The sequence below is a fragment of the Neoarius graeffei genome, chromosome 18, assembly GCF_027579695.1.
Source record: "Neoarius graeffei isolate fNeoGra1 chromosome 18, fNeoGra1.pri, whole genome shotgun sequence".
NCBI lineage: Eukaryota > Metazoa > Chordata > Actinopteri > Siluriformes > Ariidae > Neoarius > Neoarius graeffei.
In genome coordinates, this window is record NC_083586.1 from 24703399 (window position 1) to 24721831 (window position 18433).

The window sequence follows — 18433 nt, forward strand, 5'->3', positions numbered from 1 at the left end:
AGTCAACCGTAATGTCTGCAAACAGGGAACACTATTGTATTTATAAAAATGTGATATATTGTATGCTCTAGAAATTTGTTGAGTGGAAATTCAGTTGAGATGGCTGCTCGCGTTTTGTTTATTCAATTCACACAAAACAGTTCTTTTTAATAATTTAAATGTTAAACATATTGGTATATATACCTCTTTATAATGGAAATGCGCATAAATTAATGTTACTGAAAGTCATTCCAAAATACTGAAAAATGTTTTCAAGAATACTGAAATTCAAAATTTGCAGTAGGCATCTCTGGGAAAGGCTGTGTTTTTCTTTGGTTTGATTAGCCTACGATTTAATCTTTAAACATTATGGTTTCAGCAGTTCACTTAAACATTGGAGGCTGCAGAGTCGGGCTGCAAGATTTCCCGACACTTGTTTAAGATGACAAGCTTCATAGTAAGGAGAAAATAATTCCACAGTCTTTAGTGCCTCGTCAGTCTCAAAAATTAATAGTGAAGGACCAACGCGAATTAAGTCCCAAAAAACCATCTCGTAGGCCTATATTTTACATTTTCAAAAAAGTCCGGAATTGGAAGTCGGTCAGTGGAGTGTAATGAAGTGTCTCATTCACTAAGCACAAAAGGTCGGAAAACAGTGGAGAAAACAGCTATTGTTTAAATAGGCTACTAATGTTTTACATTAGTAATTTAATGTATGTGACAAATTAATTTATTAAATAGATAAAGAAGCGAATACTCTGAAGCTCAAAATTCAGGAAAGTGGCTCCGGTGTCGCAAGTGCACAAGAACAGTTATTTGAAAGTTAACCTAATGAATTTGTGCGTGCACGTGCGATTTCATGAAGAACTGGGACAATTGGCATTCGGTGAAAGATTCACACCTATGACTCATTATATTCGCGCACGCCCTCTTGTCCGCTGTTGCTTCGTTTTCCTGATTTACACGAGTGTCTGAAGATGGAGTTTTCAGAAATCTCCACTCTGCCCAGAGTTTGCAAAAGTAGCTGTTTTCAGTGACTGAAACCTCCATATAGGTGTGAATGAGAGGTGCAACCGAATAAATAAATATGCGTCTTTTTTATCCGGCTACATGTAGGCTATCACTGCGCAAAGCCTCTAATGTTGAAATGGTAGTAATATTTGTTAAAATAATAGTAGGCTAATTTCCACATTAATTGGTAAAATGGCCCAAGGGATGTGATGGGGCGATGGCCGTTTTATAAGGGGGATGATTTGAGATTTTTATTTCAGAAGGGGGATGCCATCCCCCCACATCCCCCCCCTCAACTCGAGTACTGCGTATAAGGCCATATTTCACCTGACATAGGCCCTTCGATTTCCATCACTAGAGCGTGTCAAATTACTTTCGGTTTTGCCAGCATGGACGCGCTTCTTTTAAATGAAGGCACAGATGTGTCAGACATCGACAAAACGGTAAAGAATAAGTGGAGATGGGCTTGGCGAAATGAAATGGGCGGTAATGGCAAGCTCCTGCTACTGTGCCAAGGAAAAAGAAACAAAAACAGGAATCAGGTGTTGCCAAACTAGATGCCTTTGGCTTCACTGCGAAGAAGCAGAAAAAGTGAACTTTCACTTTACTTTTCTTGTTTCCTGGCTTTATTTCAACAGATTTTCCTATTTTTCTTTCTGTTCCACTCTTCTGAAAGCATGGTTCAAGTTCGACTGCACTTGCACTTTTCTCTGAACCACTGTTGTGCATTACTAAAGTATTGTTGAAATAAATTTGCACTTTGCGCTGAAAACTTGATGTTTCATCATGAACAGCCAATAATGACAATGGTAAAGTCTTGCCTTAGCTTTAGTCATTGTTAAAATTATGTAAATGTACTATAAGTAGGGGCCGAGGGGATAATGGACAACACGGCGTTTAAAATTTGACGCATCACTGACATGGTAGGGGCCAACGACATGGAGCTTTTGTTTTCAGTCAGATGATTTTTTTTTTTGCTTTAATCCATGTATTATGCCAAAATATAAAATTTGAATAATTTAGCCCACACAATGTATTTCCCCATTTTTCTCAGAAATGTGACTTGTGACTTCTGAATGGTTTTGTAACGGAGGATCACAAATGATATATTTTTAACAAGGCAACTTAATGCTAAACACTCAGCAATATTCATATTACAGATGCTAGTATTTAAATTATACTTATCAGGCCTTTCAATTACATAATTTGGGCTACACCCTGTATTTCTGAATTTGGGCTTTTTCCATCGTGATCCAGGGTAATTTGGGCTTTCCTGCATGCACAAAGTGCTGTTTTCCCAGCGCTCTGTGTTTAAAGGGCTGATGACACGAACATGACTCTATGCAATTTCTTAAATAAACTATACAACATGGCAAACATGTTAGATTTCTGTTATAATTACGTGAAAAGAAGCTGTTGTTACACGAATATCCAACTTTTAATTGCACAGCGCAAGAAAACTGGGTCCGTGGCTCGCGGCCATGTTGTGACGTCAGCGGAAGAACACGCTGCGGTTCACTGGCTGTTCTACTCTGGTTCTACTCAATGGAAATGGCGCATGAAAACACCGGTGAACTCTCTAGTGCTAGCTCTTCCTCTTCTGGGAGTCTAGAATTGTGTTGATCTCTTCCGAATAGAATCTATGATAGTCTACCCTCTTTACCCTTTGCCTCTCGTTGCTAGGCGGCAGTTACATGAAAGCCGCAAGCCTTCACAAGCAAATACATGACTGATATCACGCCGACTTTATGATTACATTTATGATTATCATGTAGAATCTATAGCTCTACGTACCTTTATCTTATGTCGTTTCACAACACATGTTCTGACAGGAGGACTGTCTTTGGATCCGGCATAGCTACTAGTAGACCCCCTCCGGAATACTGGCAGTGTTGCCAGTTTGGGAGGTTTCCCGCCCAGTTGGGCGGTTTCAAGTGCATTTTGGTGGGTTTTGAACATATTTTGGGCTGGAAAACTTCAGCGGTATCTGGCAACAGATACTGCTGACGTTTTCCAGCCCAAAATATGTTCAAAACCCACCAAAATGCACTTGAAACCGCCCAACTGGGCGGGAAACCTCCCAATCTGGCAGCACTGTGTAGGCACCACACGTTTGTGCTGAACTGAACACCCAAGAGATTCCTTTAAGCTGGGAAGGGTGTCAAAACAATCCAAATCGAAGTGTTCAGAGCACAGGACGGATGTTGGTGAGGGCTCCCACTTGTCACGAGTGCGCCTGACTTGCTTCACCCACTTCGCATGCAGCTCGGGATCTCTGGGAAACTTGAATAAACTTACCCCATCCTTGTGAGTTTTGGAGCAAAAGCCGGTAACACAACGTGAAGGCATAATAACTATATACATACATATATATATATATATATATATATATATATATATATGTGTATGTATAATAATGTCTAATAAAAATACTAATAATGATAAACTGAACACCTGCCGCATCAACAACAAACTGGTAAGTGAGGAGGAAGGTTCTTTCGCTGACGTCATATAGCTCCTCCTTCGTCTCCTGGGTGCTGCAGCCCCGTCAAATTTGCCCAAATAGCCGCGTTTTTTATCATAACTTGTAAAATAGGCGCCTTCGTGAATTAATATATGGATCATCGGGAATTACTTTTTATGTTATAAAACATCGCCAAAGATGTCAAAAACGTGTCATCAGCACTTTAAACCTGCTGCTGCTTTTTTAGCTACAAAGTTATGAATAAATCAGAGATGAGAATTTTCCGCGGATCCGCGGAATTCTGAGTTTTTCCCGCTGAAAATGTCATTTTTGTGAAACGTGTAAATCCGTTGAGAAAATTTCGGGGGGTCAGCGCGAGGCGAGGCTTGTGGTGGCACAAGCAGGCAGGACCAACCGACCGCCCGCCAGCATCTTTCGCAGGGATGAGAATTTTCCGCCAATTGGCGGATTTCCGACTTTTTCAGACCAAAATGATCGTTTTTGAGATCGATGTAAATCCGTTGAGAAATTTTTTGGGGTGTGTGTGTGTGTATGGTTAACGATCTGTGGTCACCTTATAACGCAGACATCCTGAGTCTCCCGGAAGTTCCGGGAGTCTCCCGCATAATGATAGCGGCTCCCTGATGCTCGCAAATTGGAGAATATCTCCCGGAATCTAGAGCAAGCGAGCAACAGCGTGCACGCGAAACAGTAATGTCTGCATCGCGCATCTTAGAATGTGCGCATATGACGGAGCACGAGAGAGAGACTGCGTGTGTGCCTGTTCATGTAGCGCATGCTAGACAAAGAGCATCCTGATTGGGTTACTCAGCAAAATAAGCCAATCAGCTTTCAGTGTGGGCGGGCTTTTATCTCTTTTCTTGAGGACCGACATTTTCAGTTCAGTCAGTGCAGCCTACAGGATCGGCATGGCAGAGAGAGAGCGCGCGCCCCAAAAAACGAAAATACAAAACCCACTTCACCTCAGATTACACAAAAGAATCTCCCTGTCTAATAAGGGTCAACAATAATGACAGTTTCGCGCGATGTACCGTTTGCAACAGTGGTTTCAGCATTGCCCATGGTGGCTTAAATGATTGTAAAGGACATGTTGAGGTGAGGAGTGTCATTTCATGTGCATTATATTTAGGTCTACAACAGGCTGGCATGAAAAGACCAAACTTATTGAAGATTTCCGTAAAGTAACAATGTATGAATATACATCATATATATCAAATACACGTCATATATGTGTGTATCTTTTATAAATGGGGTTAGCTTATCTAATGTAGCATATTGGGGAGAATCATAGTATCATATCTATAGTTCTGATAAAATTTTAGGTATGATACCGTGTATAACTCTCCTACTTATTGCTCATTTCATAGGGGGACGGGGGGGGGAATTGCTGGCATGTGCCGCGCGGGAGCGTCTGCCCAAATTTTTTAGGCCGAGATGAACTTAGTTTTTGATTTAAAAAAAATTTCCAATATGTAATGCCAATTGTACGTGCCTGTTCTTTAATTGAAAATCACCATCTCGATCTTCAGATTGACCATATGGTATCTGTATTGCATTACACAACATCCTGTCCAGATAAAACCTCGTTAGTACACACAACAGTTGAAAGGGAAGTGATGAGTGATGTTGAATGTTGCCTGCTTAATATGCAAGACCTCCTGCTACCATGATAACATCAGAAGAAAGCTTAAGAGAATTATATAATAGAACTTTTTTCTGGTTTGCACTTCATTTTAAAGGATTATTCAAAGACATGAATAGCTAAATGCAGAAATTTAATACTGTAGAGCTTCATCTCATCTCATTATCTCTAGCCGCTTTATCCTTCTACAGGGTCGCAGGCAAGCTGGAGCCTATCCCAGCTGACTACGGGCGAGAGGCGGGGTACACCCTGGACAAGTCGCCAGGTCATCACAGGGCTGACACATAGACACAGACAACCATTCACACTCACATTCACACCTACGCTCAATTTAGAGTCACCAGTTAACCTAACCTGCATGTCTTTGGACTGTGGGGGAAACCGGAGCACCCGGAGGAAACCCACGCGGACACGGGGAGAACATGCAAACTCCGCACAGAAAGGCCCTCGCCGGCCCCGGGGCTCGAACCCAGGACCTTCTTGCTGTGAGGCGACAGCGCTAACCACTACACCACCGTGCCGCCCACTGTAGAGCTTGTTTATATTAAAAGGTGCATTGATTTTTTTTTTTAATCATCAAATGTGAATTGATTAAAAACAAGTCTCTTGTACCATATTAATTATTTTCACCTGGTAGTCCACCAAGAAGGGGAATTTATTTCCAAATAAATTGCAACTTTTTGCTGATAAAATTAATGGTTTTGGGGTAAAAAAAATAAATAAAAAAATAGCCAAAAATCATTAGCTCCCGCCCCCTGGGCCCCCACCGGGGCTCTGCCCCTGGGCCCCGCTGGGTGCTTGCGGCCCCCAAACCTCTGGCTTTTTTCAGACTTTTTAAATATTTTTCATTCTCATCCCTGCTTTCGGCAACGCTCATCGCAAAATTAGTTGCAGCTGTGATAACAGAAATTGTCATTGCTTTCTTCAATATTTATGCTAACGACAACTCACGACGATTTCCAGCAACGTTTTGGCGCTAGTTTCATCTCACTTCTACAATTCACGGAGAAACAAGCTATACGTACACGGTTTTGATCACTTCTCAAATTCTAGTTATTTTGGTTAGTTTTCAAAGTTACTTCGCCAATATGGTGAAAGTTTTGGACCGCAAAAATGAGGATCGTGCCAGGGAAATCGATAAATCGAACGGGATAAAGAACTGTTTCCGATGGGCATGGCTCGATAGTAGCGTTACCATGCAGATAGGGACACAAACTGTGACGACGTGCCTGACGGAACATATCCGAAAAGTGGCCGTGCCGGGAAAGGTTCTGTGTATTCTGTGCTCAGATATGATCAATTATGGAAACAGAGGAGCTAGAAACATCCAGGAGCACATCAAAACAAAAAAGCACAAAGGTACGTTTTACTTAAATTGTCAAAGATAGAGTCAGGAGGAATCTAATATATTGTTACAGTTACCTCCGTTATCGCTCACGATATATATTTGTTATCTTAAAGTTTATAAACATTTTAAACCATAATTGAATTTGAAAACATTCATATATATATATATATATATATATATATATATATATATATATACAGGGCCGGTTCTGCCCTAATCTGGACCCGGGTGCAACATCGCGCAACACCCCCCCAAAAAAAAAAACCACACACACACACCAGTCTAAATCAGGAAAGCCATCACATAACTATAACTATAAACATTTTACATCAACTATTTTAACTAAATGGGCTATATTAAATAAGCCTGCAGCCACGGCGGGCTGTCTTAAAAAGTAACCATTTGTCCTACCTTAAAACTGTATGTGTCGTGTCTTGACTGTCGCAAATCTGGTGATGATGTCTGTAATGCACTTATTCAGGAACAGAGAGAACTCTTTATTTTTTATTTTATCTTATTTTTTGGGGCCCCTCTCCACACCAGTCCCGGGTGCAAATGCTACCGTTGCTACCCCTCCAGAACCGGCCCTGTGTATATCACACATGCAAACTCCTCACCTTTCGGCGAAATTCGCCGTTTTGGCCCCAAAATAGGTCACTTGTGTGAATCGTGTAGATCCGAAGAGTTTTTTTTTTTTTTTTTTTTTGGGGGGGGGTAGGCAGGCTACAACACTATTGTTGCAAAACATTTCACTTACAAGGTTACAGCCAATCAAGATAAACAGTTACTAACACGCTTCTTTTCCATTGGAGTTCTGATCAGCTGGTGCACAACCCACTGCTGGTTGCCAGTCCTCGCTTACGAATATTCCACAGATTCAGACCGCAAAGTCACCTTTTTATAGAGAGATCTGGCAACCTCATCTCGCGACTGAATCTGAATACCAATGGAACAGTTTCCAGCGCGCTCGGGGGTGAATAACCATGGGCGGATCTACCGGGGTGGCATATGCCACTCTAAAAGAAAGCCTTGCCACCCCTGCTGCTACCCCAGTTGGCAGCGACGAATTCAAAGAAAAATTACGGCCAATTTGACATTTACGTGCGCGAATTTCCAATGTCCGACTGTGGCGAATGCAGCACGAGATAACGCCAGAGATTGGTTGTTTTGGAAAATTGAGAGGCGCGAAGCGAGGGAGCCAGGAGTCGCGAGGAAAGGAGACACGGGAGGAAAGGGGTAAAAGCTGATTAACTATCTATCAAAAAATGAAATTATAATGAATGAACAGTGCTAGTATAGTTGCGATGCTGATTTTGAGAGGATAAAAATCAGGTTGGAGAAGGTTATTTAGCTAACTATACATGTAAGGCAAAAAAAAAAAAGTGTGTTTCCGGTAACCCGACCGATCGAGAATTTCCGCGTCGAAATTGCCGACCGTAAAGTTTTTATTACAAATTTCCCTCGATATTTTAGTGTAAGTGGCGTTAGTTTGTCATAATTTTTTGTTTCAACGCATTCAAGTTGTGAAAGAAACGATAAAAAGTAAAATGTTTTGCCACTTCTATCAGCCCTCCTGGCTGTAATGCAAATTGCTTCCTCTTCAGTATACAAGTGCACTTCCATGGCAGGGAAAAACACTACATTTTGCCGCCTATGTAGTCCCCTATTTATACAAATAGGAGTCATTCAGGATTCAGCCATGTTTTTGCTCCGTGTTTTTGCTCGACCCAAGTTCTACAGTAGGCTAGGCGAGACCGGCTGCTTTTAATGGAAGCAGCCTAGCCTAGGACGTTAAACCATATTTTCACGTTATTTCTTGATAAGGTGTTTTCACATTATCACATGAAAATATCATGAAATTACGTGTTATGTTATTACATGATAAATATATTGTAAAAATGTGATAACTCTGTTAACAATATCTTTTCACGTAATTACTTGAGTCTAAGCCAATTTTTTTTTTTTTGAGTGTGGCAGCAATACGCTTCCGCAGATCATAACTCGAACTCTTGCGATATTTTTTTTATTCGTTTAAAGATTTAAAACACTTATTTTATTATGATGTGTGGTATAAAGGATTCTGTGCCAAAATACTATTTTGTAAGATGTTTACTTGTGTTCATTTTTTCGAACAAAATAAAACAAATTAAGAAAAAAAATTTCCTACCTACCGACCTTATTTTAGTATTTCATGTTACCTGAAACACACTTTTTTTTTTTGGCCTAATGTTAGCTAGGTCTGACATTAGTTTTGTGTAAAGTCGGCCACAAAAGTTAATATTGATTCACCGTCTGTCAAGGAAAACATTGCTATTGGCTGAAGCTTATGATTCAAATATTGAGGATCTTAAACATGAGTTACATCAGACGAGGAGAGGACTAGACAGAAAAAAGGGGGAACAGGAGAGTCCTACCACTCTCATGGAGTTCACTGTTTTTGGACCCATACCAAGATGATGATGATGTTTTTTTTTTAGTTGTTCAGGTTGTGTAAAATAGCGGTTGTCTTGCCTGTGAGCAGTGCATCCTGTGAACGAAGTTTTTCATCTCTCAGGCTCATAAAGACTTATTTGCGGTTGACTATGACAGAAAAGAGACTATCAAGTTTGGCTGTACTCAGCATTGAATCAAAGCGCACAAAAGCATTAGATCTTGATAAATTTGTGAAGCGTTTTGCTGAGCAACATGGAAATCGCCGCATTCAGCTGTTGTAGGCATGACAAGTTCATGTTCTGCTCACTGGTGAGCCTTTACAAAGCGTGAGGAAAAAAACTATAAAATGTGACACTGGTGTAAATGGTTTAAATCATGCTGAACTTGAAGCAGTGTTGTTATTGTTGTTTTTTAGTGTCTGTTCTTTTGCATATACAGTATAAAACTGTCCAGAAACGGTATAGACCTCATCTGAGAATGTGTGTTCTTCGTGAACAATAAAGGCATGAGATTAAGTTTATCTGTATGAGTTTGTAAATGGCAGCCCGTGCCCTTTTGTAGTGTGTACATACTATTTGTTGTCAAACTGTGATTAAATTCAGTATATATACATGTCTGTAATACGTTGCCACCCCTCAAAAATTCCTGCCCCCCTCTTGCCACCCCATAAATATTTTTCTAGATCCGCCCCTGATTTCACATAGGTGATGTCTTTAAGAAAATTGACAGACAGGGATTGGCCAGGTGTGTCCTCTGGGGTAGGTCTGTTAGATAGCACAGGCAGTAATATATACCTTTTTGTAAATAGCCCACTGTGTTGTACACAGGGGTGAAAATTAACTTCACAAAATATCAAACTTTACCGGCCACTGACAAATAAATGGTACAATTTACCGGCCACTCAACAGTAACTTATTAAGACATGTTTATGGAAAGTTATTTTGTACTGTATTAAATTCAAGATGTCACTGGTTGCAATTTTTTTTGTAACGTAGACTACGAAATGTACTTTTGCGCGCGTGCCGTGTCCCCGTGCATCCTTCTCACCTTTTTCACCCCTGACCAGTTTGCATGCCTGGTATATATATATATATATATATATATATATATATATAAAGTCGCACCCCCCCTTTGAAACCCCCCATGCACGCTTTGCGTGCATTATGTCTGCCCTTGGCAGACATTTCAGAGTTTTTTTAAATGTGCCATTCTCATCCCTGATAAATAAAGAAATCTATGAATGTTATTTTTACCTTTATTGCAAAATGTCTACAGCATTAATCCCTCTTGATGTACATGTACACGACAAAAATAATTAGAATCCAGTTAGTATTTAAAAGATGTGTAGGGGCCTGAGGGGAGCCTGGAGGAAAGGAGCCTGTGAATGAAAAAGCAAGTTCTGCACTGTTGCCGTCAAAGAGAAAAACCTGTAGCAGACTTGCGACACTAAAGGTTTTTCAGTCACATCACAAGAATTGGTAGTGCAATTCACAGCATGCAGTCGGGTAAAAGATCTTAGTTTAAATCAAAGGCCAGTGTCTAAGACTATCATCAACAAGAGGACCAAGCGCCAAGCCACTGATTCCACCCACACTTACACAACTGTGTGGATTTAAGATGCAAACTGTATCTTAAAGGAACAGTCCACCGTACTTCCATAATGAAATATGCTCTTATCTGAATTGAGACGAGCTGCTCCGTACCTCTCCGAGCTTTGCGCGACCTCCCAGTCAGTCAGACGCGCTGTCACTCCTGTTAGCAATGTAGCTAGGCTCAGCATGGCCAATGGTATTTTTTGGGGCTGTAGTTAGATGCGACCAAACTCTTCCGCATTTTTCCTGTTTACATACGTTTATATGACCAGTGATATGAAACAAGTTCAGTTACACAAATTTAAACGTGGCGATTTTCTATGCTATGGAAAGTCCGCACTATAATGACAGGCGTACTAACACCTTCTGCGCGCTTTGGCAGCGCATTGATACGGAGCTCAGATATCAATGCGCTGCTGAAGCGCGCAGAACGTGTTAGTACGCCTGTCATTATAGTGCGGACTTTCCATAGCATAGAAAATCGCTACGTTTCAATTTGTGTAACTGAACTTGTTTCATATCACTGGTCATATAAACCTATGTAAACAGGAAAACGCGGAAGAGTTTGGTCGCATCTAACTACAGCCCCAAAAAATACCATTGGCCATACTGAGCCTAGCTACATTGCTAACAGGAGTGACAGCGCGTCTGACTGCGTCTGACTGACTGGGAGGTCGCGCAAAGCTCGGAGAGGTATGGAGCAGCTCGTCTCAATTCAGATAAGAGCATATTTCATTATGGAAGTACGGTGGACTGTTCCTTTAAATACACACAGTTGTGTCCTGAATAGCTCTCTTTTATTCAGTCTTTTACCTGATTTAAATCATATGACACTAGGTATCAGAGAGATATTGCAGTTGAGGTCAGATAATGTAGGATATATGGCTATTTTTAGGTTTTTAAATGATACAGGAATTATTAGGAGAATTTAGCACAATAGGGTAGTAAACGTTCTGGTTCACACTCCAGTCCAGAAGGTGGCGGAAATCCCGCTCTGGTCATTGGTACGCGAGTCTCGCTCCTCCATGAAATCATGGCATGCTGATCGCCGTTGATGGAGAATTCGTGCTCTGCGCGAGGCTTACAGCGAGTTCGACAAACCCGGAACAACATGGGAATGGTGCTGATTTCACGTCAATTATGAGACATACACGCTCGTTCTTGCTAATTTCTGTTTTTAAAGAAAGAAGTCAAGACATTGGGTTCTATGCAGCCAAGTTTATTTAATCAACATATCGTTTTTTTGTTTGTTTTTTTAAACTTTTGGTAGCATATTTTGGGCACTTGACCTTAATTTGGGGGCCTTTTTAATTTGGGCACCTACGATGTTATCCGTCGCAGGTTTCATGTAATTGAAAGGCCTGCTTATTTCTAAATATGTATAAGATGTTTATGTTCTTATGAAGTTGCTGGTATTGCCTTTGACATTACATTGGATATTAAATACTACATTGTATGATTTCCTTATATTCTTAATATTATTACTTTTCTAATATGAATCATACACTATAGATATTTGTATTTCTTTTACTGACAGATTGTTCAGTGAAAAAAAAACCCCTCTTAACTACATGTAATGTTGATGACTAAAGTGTTAATTATGAATAAATATTTAGTATGCATTGATTGTTCTGGTATTCCAATAGGAACGTTCCATTTGTGGGGTCACACTATTCAGGTGGACTGGGCTGAACCAGAGAAAGATGTCGATGAGGAGACGATGCAGCATGTTCGGGTTCTCTACGTCCGTAATCTCATGCTGCACACGACTGAGGAGAAGCTTCACTTAGAGTTCAGCCGTCTGAAGCCGGGTTGTGTGGAGCGTGTCAAGAAACTCACAGACTACGCCTTTATTCACTTCAAGTGCCGTGAAGATGCACTCGCCGCTCAGCAGTCCATGAACGGAAAACTTATTGACGGCTCTCCGATTGAAGTCACTCTCGCAAAGCCGGCCAGCAAAGATGTGGGTCGAAGATTCAGAACCCGATTTGGACATAATGGAACGGCACCAGCGCTCTACAGTGACCCCAACTTTTTCATTCAGAGCAAAGACGACTCAGGAATCAGCGTGTGCTCAGGAGTGATGAGTGATGATTTTTCCACACATGCTCTTAGTTTGTCTCCTCATCTGAGCAGCCCGTATTCCATGGAGTTAGAACGGTGTGTGTATCCATTCCTGCCCGGCTCCAGTCTGGTACCGATCAGTCTGCAGAGCCTGAAGCCAAGTCAGCTGAGCTCTGCTGTGTCTCTGCTGGACTATTACTGCCACAAGAACGGCTGGTCTCTGCCCGAGTATTACCTTTACACCGCTACTGCAGCCACCTACTCCACCGCAGGCCTTGAAGGAAAAACACTGCTGGTCTATAAAGTGGTGATCAGCAGCATGCAGAGTAGCTACATGCCTAATAAAGTCTGCACCATTCTCGAGGATGCCAAGGAGCTCGCAGCTCACAACGCTCTCTGGAACCTTGGTTAGTTTCTTCACATAGTCCCAATCCTTATTTATTCTGTATGGAAACTAAACATGGTTACAGTCAGTACACATGACAATAATCAGTAATGCTAGGCTTTTCGTTCTGCTTTAATTAAGATCCAGATGGGTGACAAATTAAAGGAAAGCCAATATAAAGTATCCAGGTGTGCCAAACTTAACACATGTTGTGTAGGAACTCCGTATCGGAGGGCATTAGTAGTAAAAGTCTTCTTTCTCCACCATTATGAAATGTGAGCATATGAACCTGGAATGATTGACAGCTGTGTTTTGAAGTCTCTGATATTAACTGACCCCTTAGAAGCCCCGCCCCCTTCCCTCCATCTCACATTAGCAATCTCTCGTCTCGAGTGAAAGATGTGCTGACATGATGTCCTCGTTTTCTGTCACATAAACAGATAATGTTTAGAGCTCACTGAGTTAATGGTACACACGTTATGTGGCTAGCATCAGTTACAGAGAATTATTAGGGATGCTGCCAAAACATTCAGATGAAAATGATTTAAAAACAGCTCTTTTAACTTTTGGCCAAAAGAATAAAATGCCTGAGAAAAAAAAGATTTAATAGTTCTACAACAATGTGTAGGGCTGCACGATTATGGAAAAAATGATAATCACGATTATCTTGATCAAAATTGTAATCATGATTATTAATCACGATTATTCTTGATGTTAGGGAAATCACTTAAATTTTATTTCACTATATTCAAACAAACAATATGAACAGCTTTCAGTGCAGAATGAAATGTAAAAGAGAAATTCTGATTTCTAAATGACAAATAAATGAAATTTATCCAAGAAATTACCAAAGGATGAAGGAACTGAAAACTCAATTGCAACAATTACATAGCATTATACTGAGGCCTACAAGTTTTTAGCTAGAAAGCCCAGCCTATCAACATGCTCTGGCTTTAAACATGAGCGAAGGCAGGTCACAACATTGCCTCCAGTGCTAAATAGTCTGTTGTTCCGACATAGTTAGCTTTTCTCCCTCACCTCAATCTGTTACCTACTCTCACGCTATCACCCCTTGAAGAAGATACCGCTGCACTGCACAAGCTCTGCGCACACTTGGCTTGCTTGCTTATTGAGGCGGAGTAATGAAACCTTACATGCGTTGGTTCGCCCCCTAATGGTTTGGCGGAGTACTGGTCAAAAAGTGCTTGATCAGATATACAGCAGAGCTCGCATTTTAAATGGAAATAAATCGCGATTTTCATTTAATTTAATCGTGGCAGCCAAAATCGCGATTTTCGATTAAATTCGATTAATTGTGCAGCCCTAACAATGTGTCTGATTTAACCTTGTACAAATAATGTTCATGGTGTTGATAGTTAAAAAGTGAGTAAAAACACTGTTTATTCCGCATCAGGACACTTTCGGACTTTCAGCAGCACATCAGCTGTGAGCCTGTCAGCCATCTGGAAACATGACAGTTTTAATGAGTGACAAGTGATTTGTAAGAGGACTATATATGCACTTTGCTCTGTGTGTGTGTGTGTGTGTGTGTGTGTGTGTGTGTGTGTGTGTGTGTGTGTGAGATCCTACAGAGCTCTCATTGTATGGCTCAGGTTCTCCGGGCAGTTTCTCTCCTCCAGCGGCATCCTCGGGTACAGGTTTGTTATCATTTGCGTGTCGAGCAGTACCGTACCCAGCGTACTCTGTAGCTCCTGTCTCACCTCCGCTGTCCATCTCCAATACCAGGGGCTCACGGATTTACATTCCCAACCAGTCTCCCTTCTGATCGAGGCACACAGTGTTAACAGATGTGTTGTTGTTTTTTAGTTGTGCTCAGACATGTCACATATGTTGTGGGTTTTTTTGTGTGTTTTATAGTCAGTAATTATTTTTTATCCATATAATTTCCACATTGTTACACATGTTCTGTTTCAGTGTTTCTCAAAACCAGTTGGAAAAAACACAATATGATTATAAGTATCTGATTAAATATTTGAGGCACAGCAGGTTTTTACTCTGTATGAAAAGTTTGCCGAACAGGATTTGTTTTGTCTTCTCGTCTTCTAGTGATAGTTACTGAGTTGTGGCTTCTGTCCTACTTTAGCATTAAAGCTCTTCCATTTCTCTCCTTCACCATTTACACAAAATGCACTTAAATGCTCAGAGACCCAACACATCTCGAGTAATGGTTACATTTGGGCAATAAAACAATTTCCCCGATAAATTCACTCGTGTTTCTGGATCAGTTACACAAAAGTAAAATAAAAATGTACCTATAGGGTCTGTAGAGTTTCAACTGTATATAACACTCTTTAATAAACACTCTTTAACTCCTAATATTAATTGGAAACAAAATTAAGAGAATAATTAAAATGTCAGTTATTTTAGCCCAAACCATTTCTTCCAGCAAAACTGTGCTTTTTTAAATCCTTCTATACAACTTATTTATTTTTATTTACAAATAATTTAATTTAAATTATTTTAGTAACCAGTCATGCCAATGAGTTAAGGCCTTCAGAGTGTATAGCACGCACGTGCGCGTCTCTACAGCAGCCATGCTAAATAAAGTGAATATCAGTGCCAATTTAAATAGAAGCCAACAGTTTATTTCACATAAACTAAATTTATTTTAAATAATTTCCTGTCAAAACTGGTCCTCTGAGTAATTCATGATGATTTATGGAATTAAATATAGTTGTTTATTTATTCATGTTTGCTCAATATTTTGTTTACTTCTATAGCATTTATATGAACTTAAGTCTGCTGTTTAGTGATATTAGAAATGATTTCAGTGTCATTTCCACTTTGATGGATTTAAGAACAGCTCGTGTTTTCAGTTGAATTAAAATTCGGACATTTAGTTTTTACATACTCTGATTTTCCTTGTGATTTCACACAGAAAGTTTATTACAGTGCTGCAGAGGTCTACTGTTCATGCACAACATTTTAACTGTTTGAGATCATGTTAACTTGTTGAGTAAAATAAAAGAGAAGAAAATACGGAGTGTTGCTGAAATTCCCTTCAAAACTGTTCAGTTGTGGTAAAGTAAAGAAACTTTAAAATCCAAACCATAAATGCACAAACACACACCGGTAACAGAAAGATGCGTACACTTAAAAAACAAGTATCGGGATATTCAGTAACTACTTGTATAAATAAAAAAATATTGAGTCAGTGCAGACAGAAATACGCACTGAGAGAGGATTAATATTGAAATTATACACATCAGCACTCAGACCACAGGCATAACTACTGACTTACTGGGGCTATTTTTTTTGTTATATTTCTTGAAAATCTCATTTACATGTCGACAGTAATGAATAAATTAAATGCTCTGCAATAAAAAGAAAATAATTGGTCATCTGTGGCAGTCACAGGGCTGTAAAAAGCCATTCATCACTCGGTCCGAGTGAAATGATTGGATGGCCTACGGAGGATATACTCGAGAAAGGGCATCAGCCTTGGTGTTTTTGGAATCGGGTCTGTATGCAATAGTGAACTAAAATCTTGTGAAAGAGAGGGCCCAATGGACTTGATGTGGGTTCAATCTCTTGGCAGACTTGAGATACTCCAAGTTTTTATGGTCTATGTGAATGGGTATGTGGCTCCTTCCAACCAGTGTGTCCACTCTTCCACCACCAATTTAATGGCCAAGAATTTCCAGTTACCAATGTCATAGTTTTGCTCAGTGGGTGATTTTCTTAGAGAAAAATGCCATGGTGTGTAATTTGCATTTCTCTCTGAAATGCTTGTCTCCACCCCAGACTCAAAGGTGTCCACTTCCACAGGGAAGGGTTTTGTGGGATCAGGGTGCTTTAGGATGGGAGCAAGTGCGAAGGCAGTCTTGAACTGGGTGAAGGCTTTTTCTGCTTCAGGGTTCCACTGGAGGCACTTGGGTCCTTTCTTTAGCAGGGATGTGAGTGGGGTGGCAGTGGAGCTGAATTTTGAATTTTGTGAAAGTCAGGAAATGCTGGAGTTCTTTAACCATTGTGGAGGTTGACCAAGGTGTTTATTGTGGAGACTTTATCCTGGTCCAGGTTGAGTCCCTCAGCGTTGATAACATAGCCCAGAAATGAGATTTGAGACATGTGAAACCCACATTTCACCCACATTTCTCTGCTTTAATGAACAGCTGATTGTCCAGGAGTCTGGTCAGAAGTGCCTTGATGTGGTCCTCATGACTCTTTTCATCTGGAGAATAAATGAAAATATTGTTGATTTAGGCAATAATGAAGTGACCAAGCATGTCCCTGAGCACGTCATTTATTAAGCACTAGAAGACACTTGGTGCATATGACAGCCCATATATCATCACGCAATACTCATAGTGGCCAGAGGTGGTGCCGAAGGCCATCTTCCATTCATTGTCTTCTCGAGTGTGTACCAGATTGTAGGTGGTTCATAGGTCTAGCTTTGTGAATATCCATGTAGAGCACAATTGTTCTCGAGCTGATGGAACCACAGGCAAGGGATATGGGTACTTCACTGTGATTTGGTTTTGGCCACGGTAGTTAGTGCAGGGCCTGAGACTCCATTATTTCTTTTCCACAAAGAAAAACCCTGCTAATGTAGGTGACGCAGAAGGATGGATGTACCCCTGCTGCAAAGCCTCCTGTACATAGTCCTCCATAGCTTTTTGCTCTGAGATGGCCAATGTGTAAATTCAGCAGTGAGGAGGCATGGTGCCAGGAAGCAGGTCAATAGTGCAGTCATACAGCTGGTGAAGAGGGAGCCAACTGGCTTTACCCTGACTGGAGACCTCCAGGGGCTCATGATAGCATGCTGGGGTGAGAACTGTGGTATCAACATCTGGGCTCTCCACGGTGGTGGAGGCTGTTGTCAGTTTGGGCAGATGGAGACACTGTTGTTGACAGGATGTGGGCCACTACAGAATCTCCCTGTCTTGCCAAGAGATCTGAGGTTTATGGAGTTGTAGCCAGGGAAACCCCAAGATGATGGCCTTGGTTTGAGTTTTTGTGATGAGGAAAGAGATGGTTTCACTGTGTAGGGTGCTGACTTGGAGTTCAAGGGGTTGGGTGTGTGTAGTGATGAACCCCTCTCTGATGAGTCCGCCATCAACAGTCCTAATGCTCAGAGGTTGTGGGAGTTCCTGCATGGGTATCTGTAGTTTTTGAGCAACCTCCTTGTCTATGAAGTTGCCTGCAGTCCTCGGGTCTATCGACTCCAGAGTAATTAAAGCCCACCAGAGGGACCCAAACCCTCATCTGGTGGCTGGGTACACGTATGCAATTTAGAGTAGCCAATTGAACTAATTTGCATGTCTTTGGACTGTGGGAGGAAACCAGAGCACCTGGAGGAAACCCAAGCAGGCACGAGGAGAACATGCAAACTCCATACACAAAGGCCCCAGCCAGCCACTGGGCTTGAACCCAGAACCTTCTTGCTGCGAGATGACAGTGCTTTTCATGACACCACCTTGCCACCCCTAATAGCTAGAGTAGCCTATAATTACAACCCAAATTCCAAAAGTGG

General features: G+C 41.0%; 1 protein-coding gene across 1 annotated transcript in view; it reads left to right on the plus strand.

Annotated features, from left to right (window-relative positions):
• Nucleotides 1-14725, plus strand: part of rbm46 (RNA binding motif protein 46) — a 31187-nt gene extending 16462 nt beyond the window's left edge. The window contains exons 4-5 of the mRNA XM_060899460.1: nt 12137-12961; nt 14532-14725. Of these exons, the coding sequence (XP_060755443.1) occupies nt 12137-12961; nt 14532-14725 (1019 nt within the window). The remainder of the gene's footprint in view (nt 1-12136; nt 12962-14531) is intronic.
• The last annotated feature ends 3708 nt before the right edge of the window (nt 14726-18433 follow it).